At 36.9% G+C, this 25,902-nt stretch overlaps 1 protein-coding gene across 1 annotated transcript; it reads right to left on the reverse strand.

Annotated features, from left to right (window-relative positions):
- Nucleotides 1-479: 479 nt before the first annotated feature.
- Nucleotides 480-23,902, reverse strand: LOC149933260 (retroviral integration site protein Fli-1 homolog). The gene is made up of 6 exons (XM_090157250.1): nt 23,110-23,902; nt 17,738-17,944; nt 17,589-17,642; nt 7,891-7,989; nt 7,317-7,364; nt 480-1,441 (listed from the first exon to the last, which is right to left on the reverse strand). The coding sequence occupies exons 1-6, from the start codon at nt 23,900-23,902 to the stop codon at nt 888-890; spliced, it is 1,755 nt and encodes a 584-aa protein (XP_090013376.1). The 3' UTR covers nt 480-887.
- Nucleotides 23,903-25,902: the final 2,000 nt, after the last annotated feature.

A 25,902-nucleotide genomic window follows, 5' to 3' on the forward strand; every position in this document is an offset into this window, starting at 1 on the left:
TGTCTTTGTGAAAGTGTTCACTGTTCAGCTAGGAATTTATAGAAAGGTCTATTTAAAAGACGTATAATTAAATTGTGCTTAAGAATCTTTGAAAACGAGTCAAAATCGTTAGTCTAGGATGTTTTTAAAATATTTCACAAAACTATGAAACTTTTTTAAATCTGCCAAGTGCCAATGGAAGTGGCGTTGCGCTGGTAACCCAAAGATCACAGGTTCGATTCCTGCCCTCTGGTATGAAAACTCGATTATTTTATCGTTGTAATGAAATTCAAAATATCAGCAGAAAATGATATATGGTGTTTTCAAATTCACCGACCTAAAGAAACTGAAATGTATATGCAATTAATATCAATAATAAAGTCAAACGTTTCGTATCTTATTTTATTTGAACTTTTTAAAACGAACGTTTCAAACGTTTGGATAGAACAACAAAATGTAAAAAATTTGGCAAAGCCGAAATCATAAAATTTCGGGTTGTAATACTTCTTAAAATATTTGAAATTGTAGCAACTTCTAGATGTCTGAAAATGGAATGGCATTTGAGACATAATCACCACCGGTTCTCGTTCCAAAAACTCAAAATTAATTACCGGGTACCGACAAACCAAAAAAATAATGGGATGTTATTTACAAGATAATATATATTTATAAACTATGTAATTTACAATATCGCACTCAAATACCGCCACTTATCCGGAGACTACCTTGCGTCCCACAAAGTAAATGACCACGAAATACTTGATTTGGTCGAAACAGCTTTGAAATCGAAACGTTTTCCGTGTCTTTGGCTACAAAGGTGGACGGAAACGTAATGTTGTTTTCTAGGTAAGTGGCGTAACGTACCACTTGATAAGATTCATGGTTTCTTCGAAGGAAAACTGGCAACTCTAGTAGTAAGGTCCCAGGTTGGCTCTGGCGTTGTGGTGAGACAGCGCGTGACTAGATATGTTCGTGTACAGAGGACAGCTTCCGGATGGCGCCGGCGACCAGGAGTAGGGCCCTGGCACCCCGGCGGCGAACAAGGCGGCCCCCTGATGCGAACCGCCCGATAGGCCGGGCGGCCTGGAACCGGCGTGCAGATAGTTCAACTTTGGCGCGTGGTAGGCCGGCAAGAAGAGGTCCGATTGAAATTTGTAGGCCGAGGATTCCCCCGAGTTGGGCTGGCAGGCCTGCGCCAATCCGTGGAAGTCGAACTTGTAGGCGTATCGTTTGCCGTGTACTTTGGTCATGATGTTCTTGTCGTAATAGTAACGCAAGGCTCGACTCAGCTTGTCGTAGTTCATGTTGGGTTTGCTCTTGCGCTCGCCCCATCGTTTGGCCACTTCATCCGGGTCGGTCAGCTTGAACTCTCCGTTCGTGCCCTCCCACGTGATGCAACTGGCGTTCCCACTGTCCGATAGCAGCTCCAGAAGAAACTGCCATAGTTGAATCTGACCACTACCTGAGAAAAGAATATGAACAACCATCAGTTTCCTCAAACGTTTGTGAATAAAGCGTGAACAACACCAATATCCAGTATTTTTATAGACTTTCTACCATAACTTAAAATATATCTTAGATAAACCGTATCAGTATATACACCGCGGGTTACCTAATTACATTTTTTTTTAGATTTCAAAGCAGGAATTCTTAAGCATTCTGGACATCATCACGACGAATCAATTGACAACGAAAAATCAATAAATTTTGCGTTACTTTTGTTGTGTTCCAGTTTTCTGTAATTTGTTTCTTTTATACCCCGCATACAAGGGCATAGGAACGTTTTTGAGTTTGAGGGGTACATTGCGAGCGTCACACAATATAAGCTATTATAAAAGTGGACAGATATTTGGAAATTTAACTTCAATTTGACCAAAAATCGAAAGTTGAATTTGAATTTGCTTTTACCTTGTTGTTAAAAGTTTTAAACGGCAAATTTATCTTTTTCATAATGGTTGTAAAAACAAATTCACAAAAATTTCAGGGGGGGGGGACAAACACGGGTGTTGTCCCCTTGTAGAAAATTTAGGAGAGGACATTGTCTCCTTGTCCCCCTAGTGGCTACGCCATTGCCCGCATACGAATATAACCCGAACCAAAATCGGAAATTTATTATCAAATGTCTCGGGTTATATTCGCTAAAATAAGGTAACACATCCCGTTGTTTTAAGGCTAATTTTCTTACCAAACCTTTTCTCGACACTGACACTCTCGCCTTCAACTTGGACTTGCACCTGAATGCTTAGTTTATTATCGACCTTGGAAGTATTATTTTCCCATTGAGAATATTTAAACAATAGGGTACTCAGTGCTGAATTAAACCTTGATTTCGTAACCACTCGGAAAATCAGTTCGGTGATACTTTTTTGTAATCGTCATACTTATGGTAATTATGGTACTTATGCTTTCACTTAATAAATTGTACAAATATGGAAGAGTTTCCACACATTAGAAAATTACACTTTTTTGGACTAATTTTCATTTAGTGGTTCCCATAACGACTAATTTTTACAAACTTTTTTAGGTTCAGAAATATTAACTTTTTATTCTTTGCCTAATCTGTTATTAAAGATTTTACTAAAATTTTTTAATGATAACAGGACATTATAGTACTACGCGCGTTATTTCGTATTAGATTTATCATCTATTGAAAAAAACGTGTTAACCCCTACCTGCTTCAGGGGCATACTAGATTGCTCATGAAATGATAAGTCTTGTGTTGGCTAAATTCGATTTTAAATGTTTTAATTTTACATTAATGGTTGAGCTACAAAACTGGCCCTATAATACGATTGACAATTAGGAACTCCTTGAAGATTCAAAAGTGATAATAACCCTTTTCGTCCTAGCAATTTATTTTTAATTGTTAGAAACGTTCATAGACCAGCTACGTTACCATGAAAATCTAACTTGGTTACGTTTGGATGCTAATGAGGTCTTAGAATCGGTGGTTAAGCAAAAGTGTCTCAAAACATTTCGTTTTAGAAATAAAGCCGAATATATTATATAGAGAGGTAGATTACTCCCTTAATTATGATTAAAACACAATTATATCTAATTAAAATCAAGCCTGTAAATTTGGCTGTAGATTGAAAATTATTAAATTTGACTTTATTTAAAAATATTTTACCAATTGTCAAAATTAAATATTTAGTCAATTACTACGAAACTGACAAATAATAATAGTCAGCTAGGATAATAGCCAAGGCTCCACCCTAAGCCCAAGTCATGTAACGACTTTTCATGCCTTTAAACAGGTGGCCGGGTTACAATGCGTATAGGAGGGTGGTAAAAAGTCCTTCGTGCTACGTGAGTCAACAGTTCCCTACACTCACTATTAAAATATAAAAGTTAAAATAAACAGGGGTATAACATTTTTGGCTGTATCTCTAGCAACTATTAAATTTTTGGCATTCAATGTTTTCCCTAGCACCGTTTCTAAGATACATTAACATGACTGCTATCGTGACTTGATTTCATACGGAATGACCCCATTAGATTTAATCGAAACTTTGGAAAGTCCACCACTTGAATAATTTTTTTGGATTTTAAGATTAATTTTTGTTTGAATGCCCCTAAATTAAAATTATGAGTTTATATGGTGTCTGAAATTTGGACCAGGAAGCTCCCAATTGGTTGCTTTAGTTGGGATAAGTTTGAGAACTTTACTTGATTTCCAAAAACTACTCTAACACATGAAAATTTAATCTAAATTTGCCAAAAACAGAGGCCTTAGTTGCATACTTAGTTTTAAGGGAAAACCCTGCGAATGTTTAGCATCGATTTCGGCAACCAGATGAAGTAAGGACTCCGCTCAGCATCGCGCTGTATTGTTAGAGTAGCGCTCGAATAAATTATCTGTAATCAGAGGCGAGTAAGAGCCTGCACTTTTCGAAACATCGTCGTTTTAATTAATTCGTATCTCAGCCGCAAATTTAACTAATATAAAAATAACAGTTAATACATGTTGAAACTGTAATAAATAATATAAAAACCGAAACTATAAAGCAAGATAAATTTCGAGAACGATGGCTAAATCGTGACTTCAAACGCCAATTTAAAATATATTTTATAAATAATTAATGGTCTAAATTGTGAAATGCGCTCTGAATAGAATTAAAATTATCACCTATTTAATAAAATAAAACACACCCGATTCATTTATCTTACGACATTATAATAAAAACATTGATTTAAATATATTTTAAATGTATGGTTTTGAGTTTTTAAAATTCCTAAATGATTAATCGTTAGTTCATTTTATAGTTTTATTTCCAAAAAAAGATATTCTAAAACAATCAAACCGCAGGTAAACTGATCCAAAAATAATATAAATCGTGACATTCACATGTTTTCCGCTTAATTAAAAAAAAGCTTAAGCCGACTACTAAGGCTAGGCGCCCACTGGCTCTCCGTTTCGTATCCGTCCTGCCTTCCACAAGGCATTGTCTCCGTTACGAAGCAAAGGCTTGTGAAAGGTAGGACGGAGACGTTACGAAGAGCAGTGAGCACCTGGCCTAAAACGGCGTCAATAACAAACCAAAAGCCTATCTAACAAAACACGAACTATGACACTGAATAATAATTAACAACTTCACATCTTCAATTTCAAATATTAAACTTAAAATTAATTTATTTCAAAGCTAGAACAATAAATGGAGAGCCCTCGTAAGTCAAGCAGATTCGAATAACCGCGGGGATACAGGGAAATAGAACTGCGCCTCCTCAACCTCTCATTTTTGGGGGTCCGTCCGGGACCTTTATATCACCATTATTAAACATAACCCAGGATAAATATGACTGAATTTCGCGGCCAATTTGATCGGGGAGAGGAACAGCGTTGAAATATTACACACTATATCAGCTAACCCTCGACGTGGGGCGCCAAAGATTACGCTCCCGTCAGTGAGAGGGGAGACGAAGCCCCCCCCAAAACGGGGCTTCACGCGTCTACCCAACCTTCTTTCTCCGCTCATTTTGATTCCGCGAATATAACCTTCGTCATGGGTGACTAACTTCTCTACATATTTTGAAGAGGTCGCTAATGGACGTGGAATGATGCGCAAACATTACTTAACAATGGTGTATATAATAACGTGGTCCTCCCTCCCCCTCTCTCTTTCTCTCGTTGCGGGGGTTGATAAGGTTGGTCCACAATCGTCGAAAAAGTCAACCTTTCTATTATGCAAAAACCTTGTCTGAAATCTCAACAGCTGATTTGGGGAGTGGGAGGATGTAGTTAATGCGACTTTATGATTTATATCCGAAATCCCTCCCCGCGATAAAAATCACTCTCGATCGAAGCTGGTTTACTTTTGCCAGATTATTAAATATAATATATCGGAGATTAAAACCTTTCATTTTACGTTTACTTTCAATCAGAAATCTGAAGTTTATTTATTTTGAGTTCTTAATTTTAAAAATTCTTTGTGTCGTCGGTCAAAATGTCATTACATTAGATTCGTTGTTCTGACATTTTGATAATTAATAGTACAGCAATGAATATAAAGATGGTGCCAGGTTTGCGGTCTTAATTGGTTGGAAATGGCTTATTGACTGTACGGGCTATTTTTCGTACTAGCAGACGTAATAAATATTTCGTTATACTGATAATGTTATTTCCTCGCAATATGTACCTTTTCAGCCCACCGCTGATTTTTCAAAATACGTTTTGGAAGAAAAATTGGGCTGGGCTAAATACATACTAGCTTTCCAAAACTTCTACATCGGGAAAAATATAGTTTTTACGCATGCATATGTAAATATTTCTAAACATTTTAGGATATACGGAGCTATACAAGCGGTAAAGGTTGGGGACGGTTAATCATTATCCATGATTAAATTGATTTTTTTCGGAAAAAAAAGTAAACAAAGTAATTTACCGGTTAATATTTCGGAAAATGATTAAAAAACATGTATTATTCGTAAAATTTTAGCTTTTTATCGAAAAAAACGTCGTTTTTCTGATTAATTTTACAAATTTATCAAAAAATTAATCGGATCAAAATGTTTTACGAATAAACTTGAGAGCTTTATCTATTGAATAAAAGTTAACCATCCCCGACCTCTAACAAGCGGGTTATTTAAACGAACTATGTATCTTCGAGCTTGTTTCCATTTAATGGCCTAGATGGACACTTCTGTTTTATCAGCTAGGCTAATACCCAAGGCACCACCCTAGGCACCACCCTAGTCATCTAACGACTTTTAATGTCATGAATTCTGGTGGTCGGATTACAACGCGTAGGAGGGTGGTGGAAAGCCCTTCATGCCACGCGAGCCAACAGCTCCCTAAACTTACTATTACCGTTAACCTCAACAAGATTTTATGGAAGGGGAAACCGAAGACCTCGAGGGAAAACCCCATTAATCAGTAATGAAATAAGCAGAAGGAGATATTCTATAAACCTCTGATACTAGTGGTTATCGTATGGTAGGTGTCTCTAAATTTAATTTTAAAATGTTTTGATCTCATGGACCTAGAAGACACAACTGTTGAACAAAATTGCAGGGTCGTGTTAAGGGGGGAGCACCCGATAAATTTAAGGTTTACAAATTTTAAAATATCTGAATTTTTTGACTGAGATACATTTCCCTGGGATAAATCTTTCTGAACCCAGTCCTGTGGTTACGGCTCGGCGTTAGGATAAGAAATTTTCCATTAATTTCTTTTATATCCATATCCGAAAATTATCCGAATAAAATCTTATTTATTGCATATTAAATCGTATAATAGTCGCGAATATTAACCATAAATAAACAGTTAATCGAATTTTTATGATTAATTGAAATTTTGGTGGTTAATTTATCCGTTTCACTGAGCTTTACCCGTGGTTTCATTTTTTTTAAAATTTAAGGTTATACCGTCGAAATCAACCCGAAATCCCGCGTTGGGATATAATACATCTATGATAAGTATTTTAAGTAACGGATAAATTTTCAGTGTTTTAGAAAGTCTTGGTATGACTAACGGTTCTACATTAAATTAAATTAATTAAATAAGAAATCTACTATCTATTATTATTTTTTCAATTCTTAAAATTATTTTATGTCCCTAATATTTAGTACCTAAATATACTCAAATATGGTTATTCATCATCAAAACTTTACTTTCTAAGCACCTGTAATAATTTTAAGTAGATTTGTAACGAATTTAAAATCTAATCCCGAATGTTTCCGCTAATTTTAAATTTATGGTTTGCCAGGTTAAAATTTTTGGGTTCCCTTAAAAATTTTAAGTTAGGCCAATGCCTACCTAAGCTACATAGCTTACCCCTTGATGCCGTCACTGGCTACACCGCGGTACACCATTTCACAAAACAATTTGAGAGACTAACCTTGAGATGCTAGTCTGCTACTGGCAGCGCTGAACAGTTGATAAGGATCTGTTTACAAAGAAAATACAGACATGAGAAAATTGCGTTGCTTTTTTAACTCAGAATGGCTTCGCGAATGCACGAAGAAAAACAAAACGCAAACACGAAGAGAACGAACCAGTTTATCACAATACGAGTCTAGTTTTTTCTGGATCAAAGAGACTAAAAGCGGCAGTTGTAAGGCTACACTTAATTGGCAAAAAGGCCCCGGAAAAACACCCCGTCCGAGGAAGCCATACGGTGTCTTTAATTACGCCACCTCGCTGACACCCATGGATAAGGCTGGTTTGTCGCCCGCGCAAAATCGTTCAAACAGCGAACATCAACACCAGAAAATTCAATTAGGCTTAATAGTGTTTGTGGCTTTGCAATAGGCGCGTTTTCGTACAAGTGAGAACAAAGCTTTATAATCAAGTAAATAACTTGAAACGCGTAATATAAAAAATAACGATTAGCTGACGGAAAATTGCTTAGAAAATTTCCCCCGCCAATTTCGCGTCTCGAGTGAAATCATCTTAGAAAATAGAACGCTTACCTTGACTGGGATTTCTGTTTTGGCTCGCCGCGTTGGCGGCCGCCGTCGCGGCAGCCGAACAGTCGCTCTGCTTCGGTCCAGCCGAAGAACTCGAGAAACCTGGCAAATTTAAAACGACCAATTTAATTTCTTTCTTAAAAACCAAATATTTGATAAACGTGTATAGATTTGTCGATAATTTCGAGAGAAACGTGAAACGTGACGTCTCTATTACGTAATAACGTGGTGTAGATTGAAATACGGACCGGTAGAGTTGGAAACAACAGGTTGACTACTATCGTAAGTGGAAGCGGCGCTATTGGCTCCGCTTCCGATCGGCGCTGGTACCCCGGGCCAGGTACTCTTTCGCAAAGATTCCGAGTAAGAATGGGGAGAATCTGTGGCGGAGATTCACAAAATTTTGCAAATCATTTATCGCGAATTACTAGATTTCAATTCGTGGAATCAAATTACCGTTTGTGGAATATATCATGGCGCTACCGATCGAGGCCAGTCGATCCTCCTGCAATTTCAGACGTTGCATATAAAAATTACCCGTTTCTTAACGGCGTTCGATCGCGGAATTAATACACGATAAATAGTCCGCTAACATTATTATCTTTACTTAAACGCGACGACAATTTAAAGACGACTAATGTCGATCTAAATAGTGGAAGAGATTGGACGAGCGTGGAGGATCTGTTACTTCATAAATAACCGTTCGGGTCGGCTTCCAGGAAGGAAAGAGGAGAATTTCTTTATCATGTTGGCCTTTTTAAGGGGAAATCTGCGCCGGGCCCGCAATCGTCACCGCAACGTTCAAAGTTTACATCGTAGGAATATAGGCGCTTATATCGCGGGCTCTCTTTTTTAGAGATTCGGTCGGGCGATCAGCCCTATAGAACTAACCAATCAATTACCGAACGCGTATACCAGAGATCGGACGAGGAGAAAGAAGCCAGAGAGAACCCGAGGATAAGATACGGAAAGGGTATATCCGAGGATGGAGAAGCGAGAGAGAGAGGGAGGAGTCGCTCTTGAGCTTCCCATCAGCCGTATAGAGATGGAAGCGCGTCGCCATGCCAACGTCCATCCGGAGAACCAATAGGAAAAAGGCAACTTCCAAATCCTCTTCCGACTCCCCGCGGCGCGAGCGAGCTCGGAACGGCAAATCGCGTATACGCATTTGATCTAACCCCCCCTCGTTTTCACCGCGAGCCTTTTTCATCTATCTCGGCGTGATTAACTACGTAATATTCTCCCGCTGGTTTTAAAACGGATCTACACTAGAGCGGCGACAACGCCGCCGATATACGCTGAAAGTCAATATATAGAGAGAAACACTATATCAATTTAAATGTCGCCGGGATTAACAACTTTACAGAAGAAAGGTAGAGAGTATACCACGTTCCCGACAGGAATTGTAAAAGAAGTGTACTAACCGCGTTTGAAAATGTGTAACTATCGGGCTACGTTTAGGTCCTTTTTTTCACTCTAGACTTACAGATTTTAGATTTCAATAATCAAATATCTTCAATGTTTTCGATTTCAATAATCAAATATCTTCAACATTTTCGATTTCAAGAATAGTCTTTTTTTAAATTTTCCTTTGGAAGATGTACCGCAAAAGATGTTATACAAATACTATATAGTGTTGTTCGAGAAAAGTTCTAATTGGTAAGTCTTGATAGAGCTAGGCGTAACAGATAAATTAACCGCCAAAATTTCGATTATTCATAAAAATTTCGGTTAACTGTTTTTTTATGGATATTGTTCGCGGTTATAAAACGATTTAATATCCAAAAAATAAGTTTATAATCGGATAATTTTTGGTTATGGATAAATACAAATAAAACGGTTATTTCTTATCCAAACCCAGAACTCTATAGTGAACTCTTTTCTTAGGGTTAATAGTAAAAAAGTGTGAATATTCAGTACTGTTGTAAGTTGGAAAATTTTCCGCTCGGATAATTTTCCGGAAAATGACCGAGGCCTTTTTTCCGAAAAAAATTAAGTTTTCATTCCATGATTAGTCTAATATTGTTTACAAATTTAAATAAAGCGGCATTTTCGCCTCATTTTGGCGAATCTAAAAGAAAAGCTAAACCTCTAGACTAGTTTAAACTGATTAACAATGTATCACTATTAATGTTTTGTAGTATGTTTACTGATATTAGACATTTTATATCGATAAAAAGTTGAAAAACATTAAAAACCTTTAAAAAGCAATTTGTGTTTCAATTTTTTATTTTTCCGGAAAATTAACAACACTAATATGCAGCAAGAATAATTTATTTTATTTGACAGAAGTAAATTTAGTCGACTCATTGTCCGAGCAGGATGGGTTCCCGGCGTAAAACAAAGTCCAGCGGGTCGATGCCGATATATCCTTGACCTTTCCGGAGTTTTAGTCATAGATCAGTCTCCGCTTATCGGGATCATCTAAATTCGAGGGTCCCCGGTGGCCGGCGGAGAGAGAGACAGAAGCCAAGTTCGTCGCACCCCGAAATACAACGCGCTATCAACACCATCGGGAAAATGTGCAGGCCAGTATTTCCCCACGTGTTGAACTCCCGTTATTTCGCCGTCGCCCCCGAATAAAGGCGGCCCAGTTCAGAGAGGTTAAAGACCCTCCAACGGCTCTCAGTTATTCTTTCTCTTTTTCATTTCTCTCGGGCAGGGCCTTTCAATGGACGTCATTGAGGAGAGCGGCCCAACAGGGCCCGAAAGGCGCCGCGCAATCATTCGGTCAATCAGAGCGAGATTTAGATGTTTCAATTTCTTTTCTCTCTCTCTCTCTCTCTCACACACACTCTCTCTCTCTCTCTCTCTCTCTCTCTCTCTCTCTCTCTCTCTCTCTCACTCTCTCTCTCCAGAGCGCCCATCATAGAGCTTCCATTCAGGGGCAATAAAACAAAAACTACGAGCCGACGAAAAATCGCATTGAACCCAAAGTGACGTAAATTTTCCTAAAAACTATTTCAACGCCCTCTATCGCCATTTTCTTTCTCTCTGTTTATTTATAGTTTTCTTTACCGCGTTCAATAGGTTGCTGCCTATATAAACCTTCAAGTTATAAGATCTGGTATGTATACAGGGTGTTTCAAAAGCTTATGCAAAAATTTGAAGGAGTTGTCGGGGTTGAGGTAAGAAGTAGCCTGTTTTAACCCATTTTCCTACGATGAGTTAAAAGAGCCCCAGAGAGCTTCCAAGGGTGGCCTACTAGCCCCTGGAAGTAGGCTGCAACAAGCGCAAAACCATCAGCAGGTAAATGCGAACATTAAGGTTTGTGTTCGGGTGATAGGTAAAAAAGGAATTTGTAAACAAATCGAGGTAACCAGCGTAAAACAGTAAACTTATACAGTATTTAAAGTCCCTGCTGCTTGGTTTTGCGCTTTTTGAAGGCTACTTCCACGGGCTAATAGGCTACACTTTGAAGCTCTCTGGCGCTCTTTTAACTCATCGTAGGAAAATGTAAAAAAAGCATACTTCTCAACTCACCCTCTACAACTCCTTTAAATTTTTGCATAACCTTTTAAAACACCCTGTAAAGGAAAAGTTAAATATTTTTTTTATAAAAACTTTTGTTTTAATTATTAATTTAATAATTTTAATTTATTTGGCATCAAAATCAAAACGTTCCAGGTCTGACGAGGTTATTATAATGGCATTCTGATGGTATAATCCTCAAACGTGTAACGGTAGTTGAAGCTTAATCTTTCAGTAAAGAATCAGTTAACAGTTTTTAATTATATTTTCGGTACTTCCGTACAAAAAAATTGTTTTAAAATCAATAAATTTCTAAAAATAATTTTAATAATTGATTTTATAAAAAAAAATGTGGTCTTGCCCAATTTGTTAAAATGTTGCTCTTACGTCACAAGACCCAGCTTTATAAGTGTATTCTTCACACGAGCGATTTGCACGCGCACTTGAAAAAGCTATATTACTCTGGCGACTGAAGCGCGCGCCATTGACTTGTAAAAGTAAGAGACTGTGACGTAAGAGCAACATTTAGACAATAAGGCCACCATACTTTATAAAAAGATCTATTACTCTATACACTCTTTTATGAAGTCGGCCATTTCATTACAGGCCTAATTTCAAATAGTACAGTCAAGGGCGCCTGCACGTGCTCATCAGCTCGAGACGTCGCGTGCACTTGACCGCGTGAAGCGGCCTTGCATGCACTATTTGAAATCAGACCTGTAATAAAATGGCAGCTCTCACAAATAATTATATAAAAGAGTGTATACAATCAGTTTCTACCTTGGTTTAAAAGAGTTGGCGTCTAGTTTAAATTAATTTGGGCTCTCTGGATTCGGGTACGACTGAACACAATACGAAAGGAAAACTCTTCTAAATTATCTATAAAACCTAGTTTAGTAAGTTAATTTTTCATATTTACTTTACTATAAAAGATTCACTGTGGTTTATTAAAGTCAGTATTTTTCCGTTACTTTTCTATGAAACTTGTTGACCCAAACTTAACTCCTAGGGGCTGTGATGAGGTTAGCTTACGTTTGGAACAGACAGTGTTAGGAGCAACAAACACAAGGAGTACGCAGTTAGCCTTTAAACACGCGAACGCAGAGTTGGGTACAAATTTCATTGGACGAGCCTTTACGCTGAACGTTTTACGGGTGAGGGGGGGGGGGGAGACAATTTCATAACTTTCCCCTTCTGACGGCAGCAGGCGCTAAAGCGTCTAACCAATGAAAACTGTACGCAACAAAATCCAAGACTTTTGACGGGTTGCGTTCTCCTTGTGTGGGCAGTGCTGCGTTTGTTGCTCCTAGCCTTCAGCATTTTCAAAAGGGAGAAAAATGCTCATTATTTCGTTAAAGGGGATAGTAGAGTTTGATCCCCGTAGTTTCCTCGCACCGTTTCGGGGCACACTAGGGCCCGCGAAGGCCCTTAAGAAGATAAGGAGTCGGGCCAGGAAATACTCGTACGAAAATAAGAAGAAGACCAACCGATAGAAACCAAAGAAGGGCGGCTCGTTAACCCGGCAGGAAGAGATAATTGAACTTACGACCAGGCCGTGTTTGGAGACTTTCACCAAAGACACCGCATCGAAGGGAGAGAATCGCGACACAAAAGAACGAGGAGCGGAAAAAGACAAGGAAGAAGAGAGAGAGAGAGAGAGAGAGTTCTTTAAAAAGAAAAAAGCTCGCGCCTAGTCCCGAGAGAGTGCAAACACTCTATATGGAAAACGTTGTGGACGATAGGCCGGCGAAGTATCCGCAGTTTTAGGCGGGCGGGAATCTATTAGGAGCGCCGTGAATAGGTGTGCGGTGTCTCGCTTTTCAAGGCACCGGGTTTTCGTCGGCGTGACGAAGTGACTCCTTTACCGCCGACTTCCTGCAATTTTCGCGTCCGCCGCCGCTCGCTTATCTGTGACAAGGAAGGAACTTCCTTCTTTTGGCCTTCCTCTCAGTCTCCGGCGAGCGGGCCACTCCCGAGATCCGTCCGCCGACAAGCGCGCCGAACGCCACCCGCCGAACCTAGCCGTCCCGACGAGCCCTTTTATCGGCTTGACAGCCCGCTGATCGAGCGACATGCTACTTTTTCCTTTTTTTGAGTCACTTTTTTCAACCTATTTTCTCTCGTAAGATACTGGAGAATCTTTCGCGTAATTTCTTTTAAAACTGTGTCGAGCCAGGTTGATAATTAAGACTGTTTACTAACTTGTAAGATCTAACGTTCGGTTGTCGATGAATTTAGAGAGGAAATAATCGAGGTGGCAGCACACTCCAATGATTATTATGACACCCTCGTATGATTAAATCATGATTAGATTAGATTAAAATTAAATCTGTAGCTTTGGCTGAACAAAGATGAAAAATGATTAGTCATGATTATTAGGATACCCTGTAACCAAGTGATCTGCCCCTCGGGAATATTAATCATTCTACTTCTCGATATCGCGGAACTTTAGGGCTAGTTTTCACCAGGATTTAAACTCCACGACAGCGAGCGTTGACGCAAAACAATTATATAAAGGCAGGTTTTGACTAGGATTTGAACGCCACTACAACCGGCGTTCCCGTTAGGCCTAATATTGTAATATTTTTGCGTCAATGCTAACCATCGTTGCGTTTTCCTCTAGTGAAGACCAGCCTAAAGGCCCATTTTCATGCTCGCTGGTAGCGGATAAAAATCGTTAAAATTTGCATCCGCCACTCGCAAGCGTGAAAATTAATCTAAAATATCTGTTTGAAACAGATCGACGCGGAAAGTGAAAAAGTGTGTAGCGGAAGCGGATTTTGTCGATTTTTACCCGCTACCAGCGAGCATGAAAATGGGGCTTTATGGCCTAAAGCTTGGTTTCCACTAGCGCGCGTGTATAAAGGCTGGATTTAAGCGCCACGACGAGAAAAATCCCCGTTAGGCCTATTACAATATTTTTGCGTCGACGCTAACTAGCGTTGCGTTTTCCCGTTAGTGAAAACCAGCGTTAGAGGGCGACTACATAGTTGTTCGGTTTACTCTGTCGTTTCACTGAAGTTGGCTGCCTGCATAGCTCATGTGCCACGCAACCAGCCAAACTTACAGTGAAAAGACAGAGTAAACCGAACATTATGCAGACGGCCTTTAAGGCTTGGTTTCCACTAGCGCGCCTTATAATGTATTTTGCTTTACGCGTGACAAAACGTTGTACATCCGAATGTTAAGTAACGCGCCGTTACGCGCGCTAGTGGAAACCTAGCATAACGAAGGTTTTTTGCGTCGACCAAAAACTGTATTGGACCTAACAAGGATTTTTGCGTCAACGCGAAAAATTTTATTGCGCCTTAAGTTTGGTTTCCACTAGCACGTCTAAAAATGTATTTTTCTTCACGCGCGTGAAAACGATTGCACGTCCCAAAGTTGAACGACTAGTGGAGACCAAGGCTAAGGAGGATTTTTTGGCGTTGACGCAAAAATATGTATTGGGCCTAACAAGGATTTTTTGCGTTTCTTGGCGTTTTTTTTCGTTTGCCTCCACCCGCTCTGAATAATGCAAGGGGCGATTCTATATGGTTCGGACGACGGTCGTCGGTTATTTATCCGTGGCGGCGGGTCGATGGCGTAGCAGCATCCTCAATTCCGGATGGAGGGGCTATTTCCATAACAAAATGGCTGCTTCCGAAAAGGGGAAACGCTATCTATGGCTTTGATATTTCTTTACCCTACCAAAAAAATGAATGGGGTGTAGAGAAATAAATAACAAGAAATAAAAATAGTCGCTTTTGGAAAAGGTCGCGCTTGCTTTCACGGAAATTTGTAAGCGCCGACTTGCGGTGGTGAATAGTTGACCAGTGTTACCAAAAGGTTTATTTTTCAAAAAAATCTTGGCCAGTGGCAACTAGGAGCAAGAAACACAAGGAGAACGCAGCTAGTCTTTTAACACGCTGACGCAGTGTTGTGTACAAATTTCATTGGACGATCCTTTACGCTGAACGTTTTAAGGGCGGCGGAAGACAATTTCCGAATTTTCCCCTTCCGACGGCATCAGGCGCTAAAGCGTCTAACCAATGAAAACTGTGCATAAGAAAATGCACGACTTTGGACGGGTTGCGTTCTCCCTGTGTGGGGTGCTGTGTTTGTTGCTCCTAGCTGGTAAAAAGTGACTAATATTGGATAATAAAGGAAAATTCCGGGTAAAAGCTACAGTTCATTTCATTGAAATTTTCAAACTATTTATTTTAAAGAAGTAACGTTATTCTTTAATTTTCCATAATACAAAAATAGTCAAAAAAGTACAATTTCGAACACCCTTGAACACTTGAAACTATAAAACCCTTTTTAAGAATAGATGCGTCTGTTCCGCGTTGTTTCTTCCATTGGAAACATGTTGCAAAACGTCGCCCTGAAGCATTGCAACCGTTTAGGTGTTTATGAATATTGGAATATATTAATAATATAATTAATAATATAAGATATGTATCGTAAACACTTATAAGTATGTTATAAAAGTATTTTCTTTAATGAAACCTTGTTTACGGAGTATATCAACTTTAAAGATGGAAAACGGAAGTTAGTGAAGCTGATTTTGAAAACGCGCAGAATTCCTCGATCGTTTCTAATTTGGAGAATTTTTAGTTATAGATTGTGTTTCATGATAAAATTTTTAACAAAGCAAGAAATAAAATTATATTTCATTAACTGTTCACTAATTGTTCGTTCCGTGTGAAGCAACATGGTCTCGTTGAAATCATGAAAAATATTTAAATGTTACTAATAAAATCTCTGCTGTTATTACATCAAAAACTTTGTTTTCTCCATTTAAAAAAAAATGTTCCAATGGAAGTTATGTAAATATTTCTCAATTATAGTTTCGATTTACATTACAGACTAGTATTACATGATCAGAACGATCTCTAAGCGATCTGAGAACCGCTTATTGTCAGAGCGGATAAATCTATACTAGCGACATCTGTCTTACCGTATACGAATCTATAGACTCACAAGTCCGTGAAAAACCGTTTTCTCTTCTCGAGAGCTATATTTCAATTATTCAACGAACCGCAACGGCGTGGTTTCCTTGTTGGGTACCGTAAACTAAAATATGTTAGCTCATATACAACGATTTTATAGTGTTGATAATTTACCGGAAAAATAAAATGCGGAAAAATTTCCGGAAGATTTTCCGCAAGTCAGAAAAATAAAATTTTTAACATAAATTACTTTTTTAGGGTTTTTAATGTTTTTAACTTTTCATCGATATAAAATGTCTAATAACAGTAAACATACTAGAAAACATTAATAGTATTACATTGTTAATCAGTTTAAAGCTAGTCTAGAGTTTTAGATTTATTTTTAGATTCGAAAAACGTAGGTGAAAATGCCTCTTTATTCAAATTTGCAATGAAAACCTTTTTTATTTTTTTCGGAAAAAAAGAGCTCGGTCATTTTCCGCGGAAACTTTTCCGGCTTACAACACTACATTTCTATAAAGTAAAGTGGCCATTTGGTTTTGATGCAGCTCTTACGTTACTGTATCTTACTCTTACAAGTCTCCGAGAGGGTGCTAGAGCGAGGGGTCGGACATTTACCAAAATCCCGTACACTTTGTCTAAAATCGCGAAATCTTTTAACTCTCTCTATGGTAAATTAACATTGAAATCCCAAAATCACTTCAAAAAGTAATGATAAAATCGCCAAAATCTCTACCAAATCCCGAAATCCCGTACAAAATAATGGCAAGTGTCCGACCCCTCGTGCTAGAGTCGTCAGAGTAATTTTGAATTTTGAATCCTACATTTCGTTATCTTAGTTTAAAAAAGTCGTAACTTGAGCTGCATTTAGAGTCACAACTTTTTAAAATTAAAGAAACGATTTCTACTTTTAATTAATTTCACACTTCCGTAAAATTATATACATTAACATACATTCAGGGTGCCCTATATGTGAGCAGTCCATTGCATTTTATGGTGAAATTCTTCACCAATTATTGCATGGCGGTCGCTATGCAGCGCGGGCTTATAAATTGCAATGAACTGCTCACATATAGGGCACCCTGAATGTATATTAGAATTTAAGTCAGAGTTCCTACACTGTACTGATGAGCCACAAAAGGGTGAAACCGGACTACTGGGGGAATCTCTGGCGGAATTTTTGACTTTTGATACGTACATTTATTTATTATTATTTTAGTTTGTTTAGCTATTTAAAAGCACAATAAATGGCGCACGAAGAATAGGAAAATGTGTGTTTTTTTTTGTGTTTCTTACCTTCTTCCTCGTCTGAATCCAAAGTCAGATCAATGGTCGATTTCTTCCCAACTTCTGTTTTAGGATGAAATGAAACGGATTTTCAATTATTGAGAGCTCGGGAAAAATGGTCAGCGATCAATATAATTATTTAGAAACGGGGTTCGTACTATGGCACAGATCGTCGAGGTACTTGGCTAGGAAGAGTCCGGTAGCCCTGTCGGTAAGTCGCCGGAACTGAGAAAGGGTCATCTGGCATAGCTCGGCTCCTGTCCGAGGAAAAGCCTCCCTTCGAAGGGGCACCTTGACCACGTAGTCCTTGCCCTGCGCCCAAACCAGCCACCTAGCGACTTCTCTTTCGTTCCACAACGTGGGATCTGTGGAATGCAACAAAAAAATAATTGTTACCTGACTCATAAGCGACAAAAAATTTATATTATTTCAAAGCGTATATATAAGGATGTAAGGGGATGACGTTTCTCTCGGCCACCCCCCCCCCCCCATAGTGACTTCGTAGAAGACTATGATAAGAATGCTGTTCGCTCAGATTTTTAACCGCCTCTCAAGAAATACGGTGAGAGAGAGGGGTCAGTTTATTGGGCGCTGGAATTCCTGGTATGTGAAGGTTACCATGCTCGCGGGAAAACTATATGACGTTATGTAAATACCGCTTTTGACCAGGACCGTTAAAATTGCGAAAGGAAGTCGTTTATTATTTAGTTGATAATTGGATCTTTCTTGGAATTCTTAACAATCTGAAAAATGTTATATAGTGAATTTAGGGCGAGTCAATTTAAAATTTTAATTTCCCCAAAAAATATTTGCGAGGTAAATATTTGAAGTTTTATAACTGGTGAAAATGAGTTGGTGTACAAGTCCCTAATTTGGATATAACTGGAATTGAAAGACATCCATGTAGAATTAAATTCAAATACTTTTGGTTAAATCGAAATTAAGATAAATTTTATACATTGTAATTAGTTGATATATAACACTATTTGAATTGTAATTTTTGATAAAAGTCGAATTTGTATCTGCGCAACTTTGGGTATAGTTTTGGAATTAAATTTGATCTGCTTTTTAGCCTCACCCTTCTAGTTCAGGATAGGATTAAAGCTATTATTTTGCTTTAGTCCCATTCGACCGAAATCCCATTCGACCGAAGGCGGTTTTTGAGGTGTCCCATTCGACCGAATTCCGCCGAAACGTGCGGTTTTTATGTGTCCCATTCGACCGAACGCTGCTATATAAATTGGCTTTTGCTATGTTTTCAATTTAGTTACTGTAGTCGTTTGCAATGGAGCGGATATCTTTGTACTATGCATTTATTTGAAAATAAAATGGAATGAGCATGAATTATATTTTTATCTTCACCTAGTCAAGAAAAGTAACTGAACCAAAACTGAAATAGTAAACTTAACCAACTCTAACCTAACCTAACCTAACCTAACCTAACCTAACCTAAACATGGATCTTCGATAGTACATACCTTATAAATAAAATACCAAATCACCCCGCCAATTGGGCTACATTTTAAAATTATTTCGGTCGAATGGGAATAAACGATTATTTTCACTCTTGATGTTATCGGTGGTGGGCTATTATTTTCACTCCGCGAAAAGTCGATTGCTCATCAACGGCACTCGATAAAAATTTAATTGATACGTTGTTCGATTGGTATTAGTTCCTTCTATCTAACCATGTCAAAGCATCGACGTTGTTATTTAAAAATGGTTGAATTTTCGTCCCCCAAATGAAAAAGTTACTTCTAGGTCCCCGGGAAACTGAGATTTATCCTTAACGGTACTTGATAAAAATTGATACAGCGTTCGATTGTTATTAGTTCCCTCTAACTAACTATACCAGAGCCGAAACTTTATGGTTGAAAAAAGGGGTTTTTTTCACCCCCCCCCCCGAATAAAATTCTGACGTAACGGTCGATTATCTTCGGTGGTGCGTGCGAACGATTTAATTAATACGGCGTTCGATCGGGATTAGTTTCATCTATCTAACTATACCTTTGTTGTTGATCAAAGGGTTTTTTTGCCCAGAATAAAAATTTTACGCAAAAGTCTCCGCGAGACAGTCAATTTATTTTTGAGCGACCACTGAGGTGACAATTATGAACGATAGATACGTCCATGAATGTTGTATGAAAAACTCTCAATTTTTTTATTTAGATTTATCTAAATTTTCACCTCGAATATTGCGCGCTCCTAAGCCGAAAAAAAACGTTTTTGTTTTCTGAAACCATTTTTTATACATAGAAATAGCTATACCTACAATTCCCAAGTTCATTTTATCACGTCCAAAGACGAGGATGGATATTAGATTTTATTTGACTCGATTTTCTCATCATTTTCATAAGGAAAACGCCCTCCGATTCTGAGCGCTATTTCAATAACTTGAAATAGCCAATAATAATATGGCTAGTTTAAATTTGAATTTCATCAAATCAACTGGAAAATCAAATATTTGCAAATTTATGGAGTAGTCAATAATAGTATAACAATTTCAAATTTGAATCACCCCAAAAATAAATTTCCTCAAATCAACTAGTTGGAGTAGCGTTGAAGTACAGCGTTAGGTGTTGCGTATTAAAGGGCAACATTTGCTAATGGTTCAAACGCTAAAAAATAAAGGAATTTTCAGTAAATGAACCAAATTTTACTAAGCGGAGGTTTTACTAGATAAAACTATTCGTTGAAGAAACACTTATGGGGTCTTTTCCAACTTGAACCTCCAAAACCATATTTAACATTCGAAGAAATAGGAAATAAGCCATATCAAATCAATTTTAATAATTATAAAGCTGCTATTACGAGAGTGAACTAAAAAAATTAAGTTTTGGACGCTATCAGCCATCCAAATTTTGGGGCTTAAGTCAGTTCCGCCGCTAGGATTTGTCAACACGTAGGCTGGATATTTGCACCCTAAGTTAGTATTTTGAGAAATGTCAATGGTAATTTACAAAAAAATTATTTTTGAACCAAAAATAATTCTTTTATGTAGGAATATCGAGACTCCCTTGGAATTAAAGAAACATTAAGATAGTAGTTACCACATACAAGTGTAGCTTTTACCACCTGTTTAAAAATTGGTAACCCAATAGCCCCAAATTCTTAAAACCATTACACACCTTTAAAAGTAAAGTCACGAATTTTTATTTTAACGTAATATTCATTAGTTATAAGCGGAGCTGTTCAAGGATTTGCTATAAGACCCTAATCTAGCATTAATTAAACTTATCCGAGTGATAAATGCATCCTGTATTACAAGGTTTGTTAATACCTATAGTATTAAATTGAAAGAGTCGTTAATAACAAATCGACAATCGAACAAAAGTTAATGACGTTTCCGAACCGAACGACTCTTAACGTTACTCAACACCGAACGTGGTTACGACGCCAAACCGAACTTATAAATGTAGAGCTGTCACCGACTAATGTAAATTAACCCGAAATCATAGCCGATATCGAAACGTTTTATCGACAGCTACGCGGAATACTAATGCTTCTAATTCTAACTAGGAACTAAACTTACAATGGACCCCGAGGCTGTCGGCACGTATACGAATTCGCGTGTAGATTTTTCGCGTGGGACTGTTTATAATCGATACTTTACTTATAAAGCACCATTAATAAAACATTGTTCGCCCCTAAACGTCTAAAAAAATGACTCTTCCCCAGCGATAAAATATGATGTCACTCGGTATTCTATCTGTAAAGAGCTTCGAGTCAAAAAAGAGGCGCCGGCCGAAAGGGTACCATTAAGAGACGGAACCGGCGACACAGTCATGGTAACCGCAACCAGAGAGTGCGAGGCTCAGGTGCCTGAACTATTACTCAACCGGGAGCAAGATGTTTTTACCTTTAAACGAGTGGGTGTGGAGCATATTTTTTTAATTGACTATTTTACAGTTATCGTGGGAAATTTTACCAAGTTTAAATCTACGTTTGTAGATGAGTTGTTTGACAAATAATTGTGTATATTTTAAACGCGAATTATTGTTGAAATAAAGAAGTGCTCACTTATAAATGAAATTTTTCACCGAAGCAATTATAATTAATTAATTGAATCACTCTCTCAGGGTTAAAAAGAAATTAGAAAGTAGAGAATGCCGCGTGGTGTATACATTAAAGAACTAGTTCTTCGTTTCCGAGAAAATTCGTCGAAGCGTACGGATAAAAGCCAGTGTTAAGAAACTTATAGAAGGTTATTTCGTTTCAATTTTTTCATAACATAATATGCTTCGAGGAATTCTCATATCGTATCCGAGCCGAATTCAGAAAATGCACACATATATCCAAATGAAAACATTTATGATCTAAGATAAATCCACTTCTGATAAATCATATTCTCTATTGGTATTATTTTTTATTTACCATTAAATACCAAAATTTACCATTTACCATTAAATACCGAAATCTTTCAATTACAATTACATACCGAATTAACCATTTACAATTAAACACCGAAATTTATCATTTATGATTATATACCGAAATTTACCATTTACAATTAAGTACCGAAATTTATCATTTATAATTATAAATAATACAGAAAATTTGCCATTTAGCGTTATTTACGGAAATTTACCATTTAGCGTTATTTACGGAATTTTACCGTTTGCCATTATTTAACAAAATTTACCATTTAGCGTTATTTACGGAATTTTACCGTTTGCCATTATTTAACAAAATTTACCATTTACAATTATTTACCGAAATTTACCATTTACAATTATTTACTTTAATTTACCATTTACCTTTATTTACCGAAATTTACCATCTACCATTATTTACTTTAATTTACCATTTACAATTATTTACCGAAATTTACAAGTTACCATTATTTACTTTAACTTACCATTTAGAATTATTTACCGAAATTTACTAGTTACAATTATTTACTTTAATTTACCATTTATCTTAATTTACCGAAATTTACCATTTACTATTATTTACTTTAATTTACCATTTACTATTATTTACTTTAATTTACCATTTACAATTATTTACCGAAATTTACTAGTTACCATTATTTACTTTAATTTACCATTTACCTTTATTTACCGAAATTTACCATTTACTATTATTTACCGAAATTTACCATTTACCATTACAATTATTTACCAGTTACCATTATTTACTTTAATTTACCATTTACCTTCATTTACCGAAATTTACCATTTACCATTATTTACTTTAATTTACCATTTACCATTAATTATAAAAATACTGTTATTTACCTACTTTACCAATATTTACCGTAATTTACCATTATTTATAGTAGCTTACAATTAATTACCATAAATTACCAATATTTATTATTGATTTTCAGTGGTATGCGCAAAGAAATTTGAACATGAGTATTTAAAGATCTTTCGAAGTATCTAATATAGGATACTTTGGCGCTGACACTTCGTCACCCACGCGTTAATCCAAAGGCCCAATTTCAAAGAATTTTAATTAATATTTTATGTAGTAGAATTATAATTCTACAGGACCCATAATAGACCTAGATATCGAGAGATATTTACCCGGTGGGAGATACACATCGTCGTCATCCGATTTCGATCGTACACTGCCGTAATCCGACAAATCGACAGAGTTCGAGTGTAAATCTTCGAATTCGTTGTAGTCTCGGCTCACGCTATCGAGAGAAAGCCAATTTTGGTCGATGTCGACGCAGGTTTCGGCCAAGACATTGTTCGTCAAAGAGTATGCCGGCGGCGAATGTACGTTACCGTCGTCCAACAAATACGATTCGGACGACCGAGTATTGCCGGACTGATGATACACCGAAGTCGGCGAATACAGAGTTTCGTAACAGTTCGAATAGGTGCCGCCGTAACTGGCGGATCCGTTGTTGGGAGAAAATTCTGACAAAGAAAACGAATAGTCATTCCCGTAAAAAGGTGAATTGGCGCTGCTTTTATGACGGTTATTATTAAAATTTGATAAAGCGGGTATGGCGTACGAAGATCGCGGACTGGAATTAGGAGAAGGAGCTTGTGCGCGAATCGTCGGGACAATCGTGTTGGCGTTAGTTTCCGTTTCTGGCGAAATGAAATTGCCGTCGGCGTCTATCCCAGTCAGACAAATATTCTCCATTTCGTTCTTCGAGGAATCGTCGGCTCTGTTTTTGGGAGCGGCGTAATTCGTCGGCCCTCCGCCGCCGTCTACACGCGTCATTTCCCAATCGTCGGAATCGAGACAATACGGAGTTTTCTGCTCGTTGATTCCGTCGGAGATGGCCTGGGCCAGAGCGTCCAAATTGAGTTGGCTGTCCGAACAGGAGAAGCTTAAGTTCCAGTCCTCCATCGTACGCATTCTCCCTAATTAAACCAGCACTAATATCGGACGACAATTACGTCCTAGTTGAACTCCGGTTTGCGTCAACTGATCGCGAAGATTCCATAAAGCCATAGAATCCCGGAGGATAATCAACACCCTAATATCTTTTTACACCGTCTATTACACGATCCCCTTTTACTACACGGGCAAAGAATCTTGTATAGATAAAAATTGAGCAGATTGTAAAATTTTCTATACACCTGTGGCGGATTCGTATAACCACCATGATATAGATTCGACCAATAGGGGTGAAGTTTAGCGTAGAGCAACACGCTTTGGGAACCTACGCATTTTTGGAAAAGGAACCGCCTCTCCAGCTTTCCCCGTCCGGATGAAATTCGTGGAAAAAGGGGGGCCGGAATATTATAAGGTGACGAGAAGGATCTCTCTCTAATCATCGAAAGAAGACTCACTTCGGCTTTAAGAAAATAACCCCCTCTTGGTATCTAACAATGGCTCATTGGTTAAAACTCCGTAAGTACAGACGTAATAATGTAAAATATTAGGGGGCTAGTCCGTGTAATATCTGGCGGCAAACCGTACACAAATGAATTCTGACCCTGTTCAGCAAACTGGTCACGTCTTTAACTGTCTTTAACAAAATATATGGTAGCTATATCAAGGGCTACTATAACTACCGAACGAAAGTGGTTGATCGAAAAAGATGAGTCTCGAAATGTGTCTCAAAAGTAATTATCGTTGCTCGGTTGATATTTTGATTTTAATGAACTTTTAAGAGGGCATGACTATAGGTGTGTTGACTACTTATAGGGAGGGTTTCTGTACCTACTTTTTCCAAGAAATGTTTGAAAATGAAAATTTGAATACAGGCGAGACCTCTTTATCGAAACTGGTTTTAAATGTCGCACTACTTGAATTTTTCCCAAATAGCGATCGAGATATTTTTTTTTCTTTTTATCACTCAGGAATTATCGAAAGCTTACGATGGTAAACGTGTGACCGTTTCTCATAGTTAAGTCACCAAAAACGTTTATTAGCAAATCTCATACGTCAAAGGCAATGGTATCAATTTTGTAAAGTTCGATATATGGCAACATGTATTCTGACGTAAAACCATGTTCGTCCTTGAGTAACCTTCTTAACTTAAATAAATTTTAATGATAGTGGTATGCTGTCTCAATCTTAAGTCACTAGATCATGAGGTTACAGTGATATAAATTAATAATTTTTTATGAATAGCTAATAACCTTTTATGAAACGAAGAAATTGACTCTTAACGCGTTAAGTATTGTTTTAATCTAATATCAAAATTAATATTTTTTAACCTAATTGATATTTTATAAAACGTAATTTGTATTTTATAAAAAGTAATTTGTATTTTATAAAACGCAATTAGTATTTTATAAAACGTAATATGTATTTTATAAAACGTAATTTGTATTTTATAAAACGTTATTTGTATTTTATAAAACGTTATTTGTATTTTATAAAACGTAATTTGTATTTTATTAAATTAAAAATTTTATAAAACGTAATTCGTATTTTAGGAAATTAAAAATTTTATAAAACGCAATTCGTATTTTATTAAATTAAAAATTTTATAAAACGTAATTTGTATTTTATAAAATTAAAAATTTTATAAAACGTAATTTGTATTTTATAAAATTAAAAATTTTATAAAACGTAATTTGTATTTTATTAAATTAAACATTTTATAAAACGTAATTTGTATTTTATTAAATTAAAAATTTTATAAAACGTAATTTGTATTTTATCAAATTAAAAATTTTATAAAACGCAATTCGTATTTTATTAAATTAAAAATTTCATAAAACGTAATTTATATTTTATTAAATTAAACATTTTATAGAACGTAATTTGTATTTTATCAAATTAAAAATTTTACAAAACGTAATTCGTATTTTATTAAATTAAAAATTTTATAAAACGCAATTCGTATTTTATTAAATTAAAAATTTTATAAAACGCAATTCGTATTTTATTAAATTAAAAAT

Source organism: Leiobunum rupestre, chromosome 8, assembly GCF_980474605.1.
Source record: "Leiobunum rupestre chromosome 8, qqLeiRupe1.1.hap1, whole genome shotgun sequence".
NCBI classification, from domain to species: Eukaryota; Metazoa; Arthropoda; class Arachnida; order Opiliones; family Sclerosomatidae; genus Leiobunum; species Leiobunum rupestre.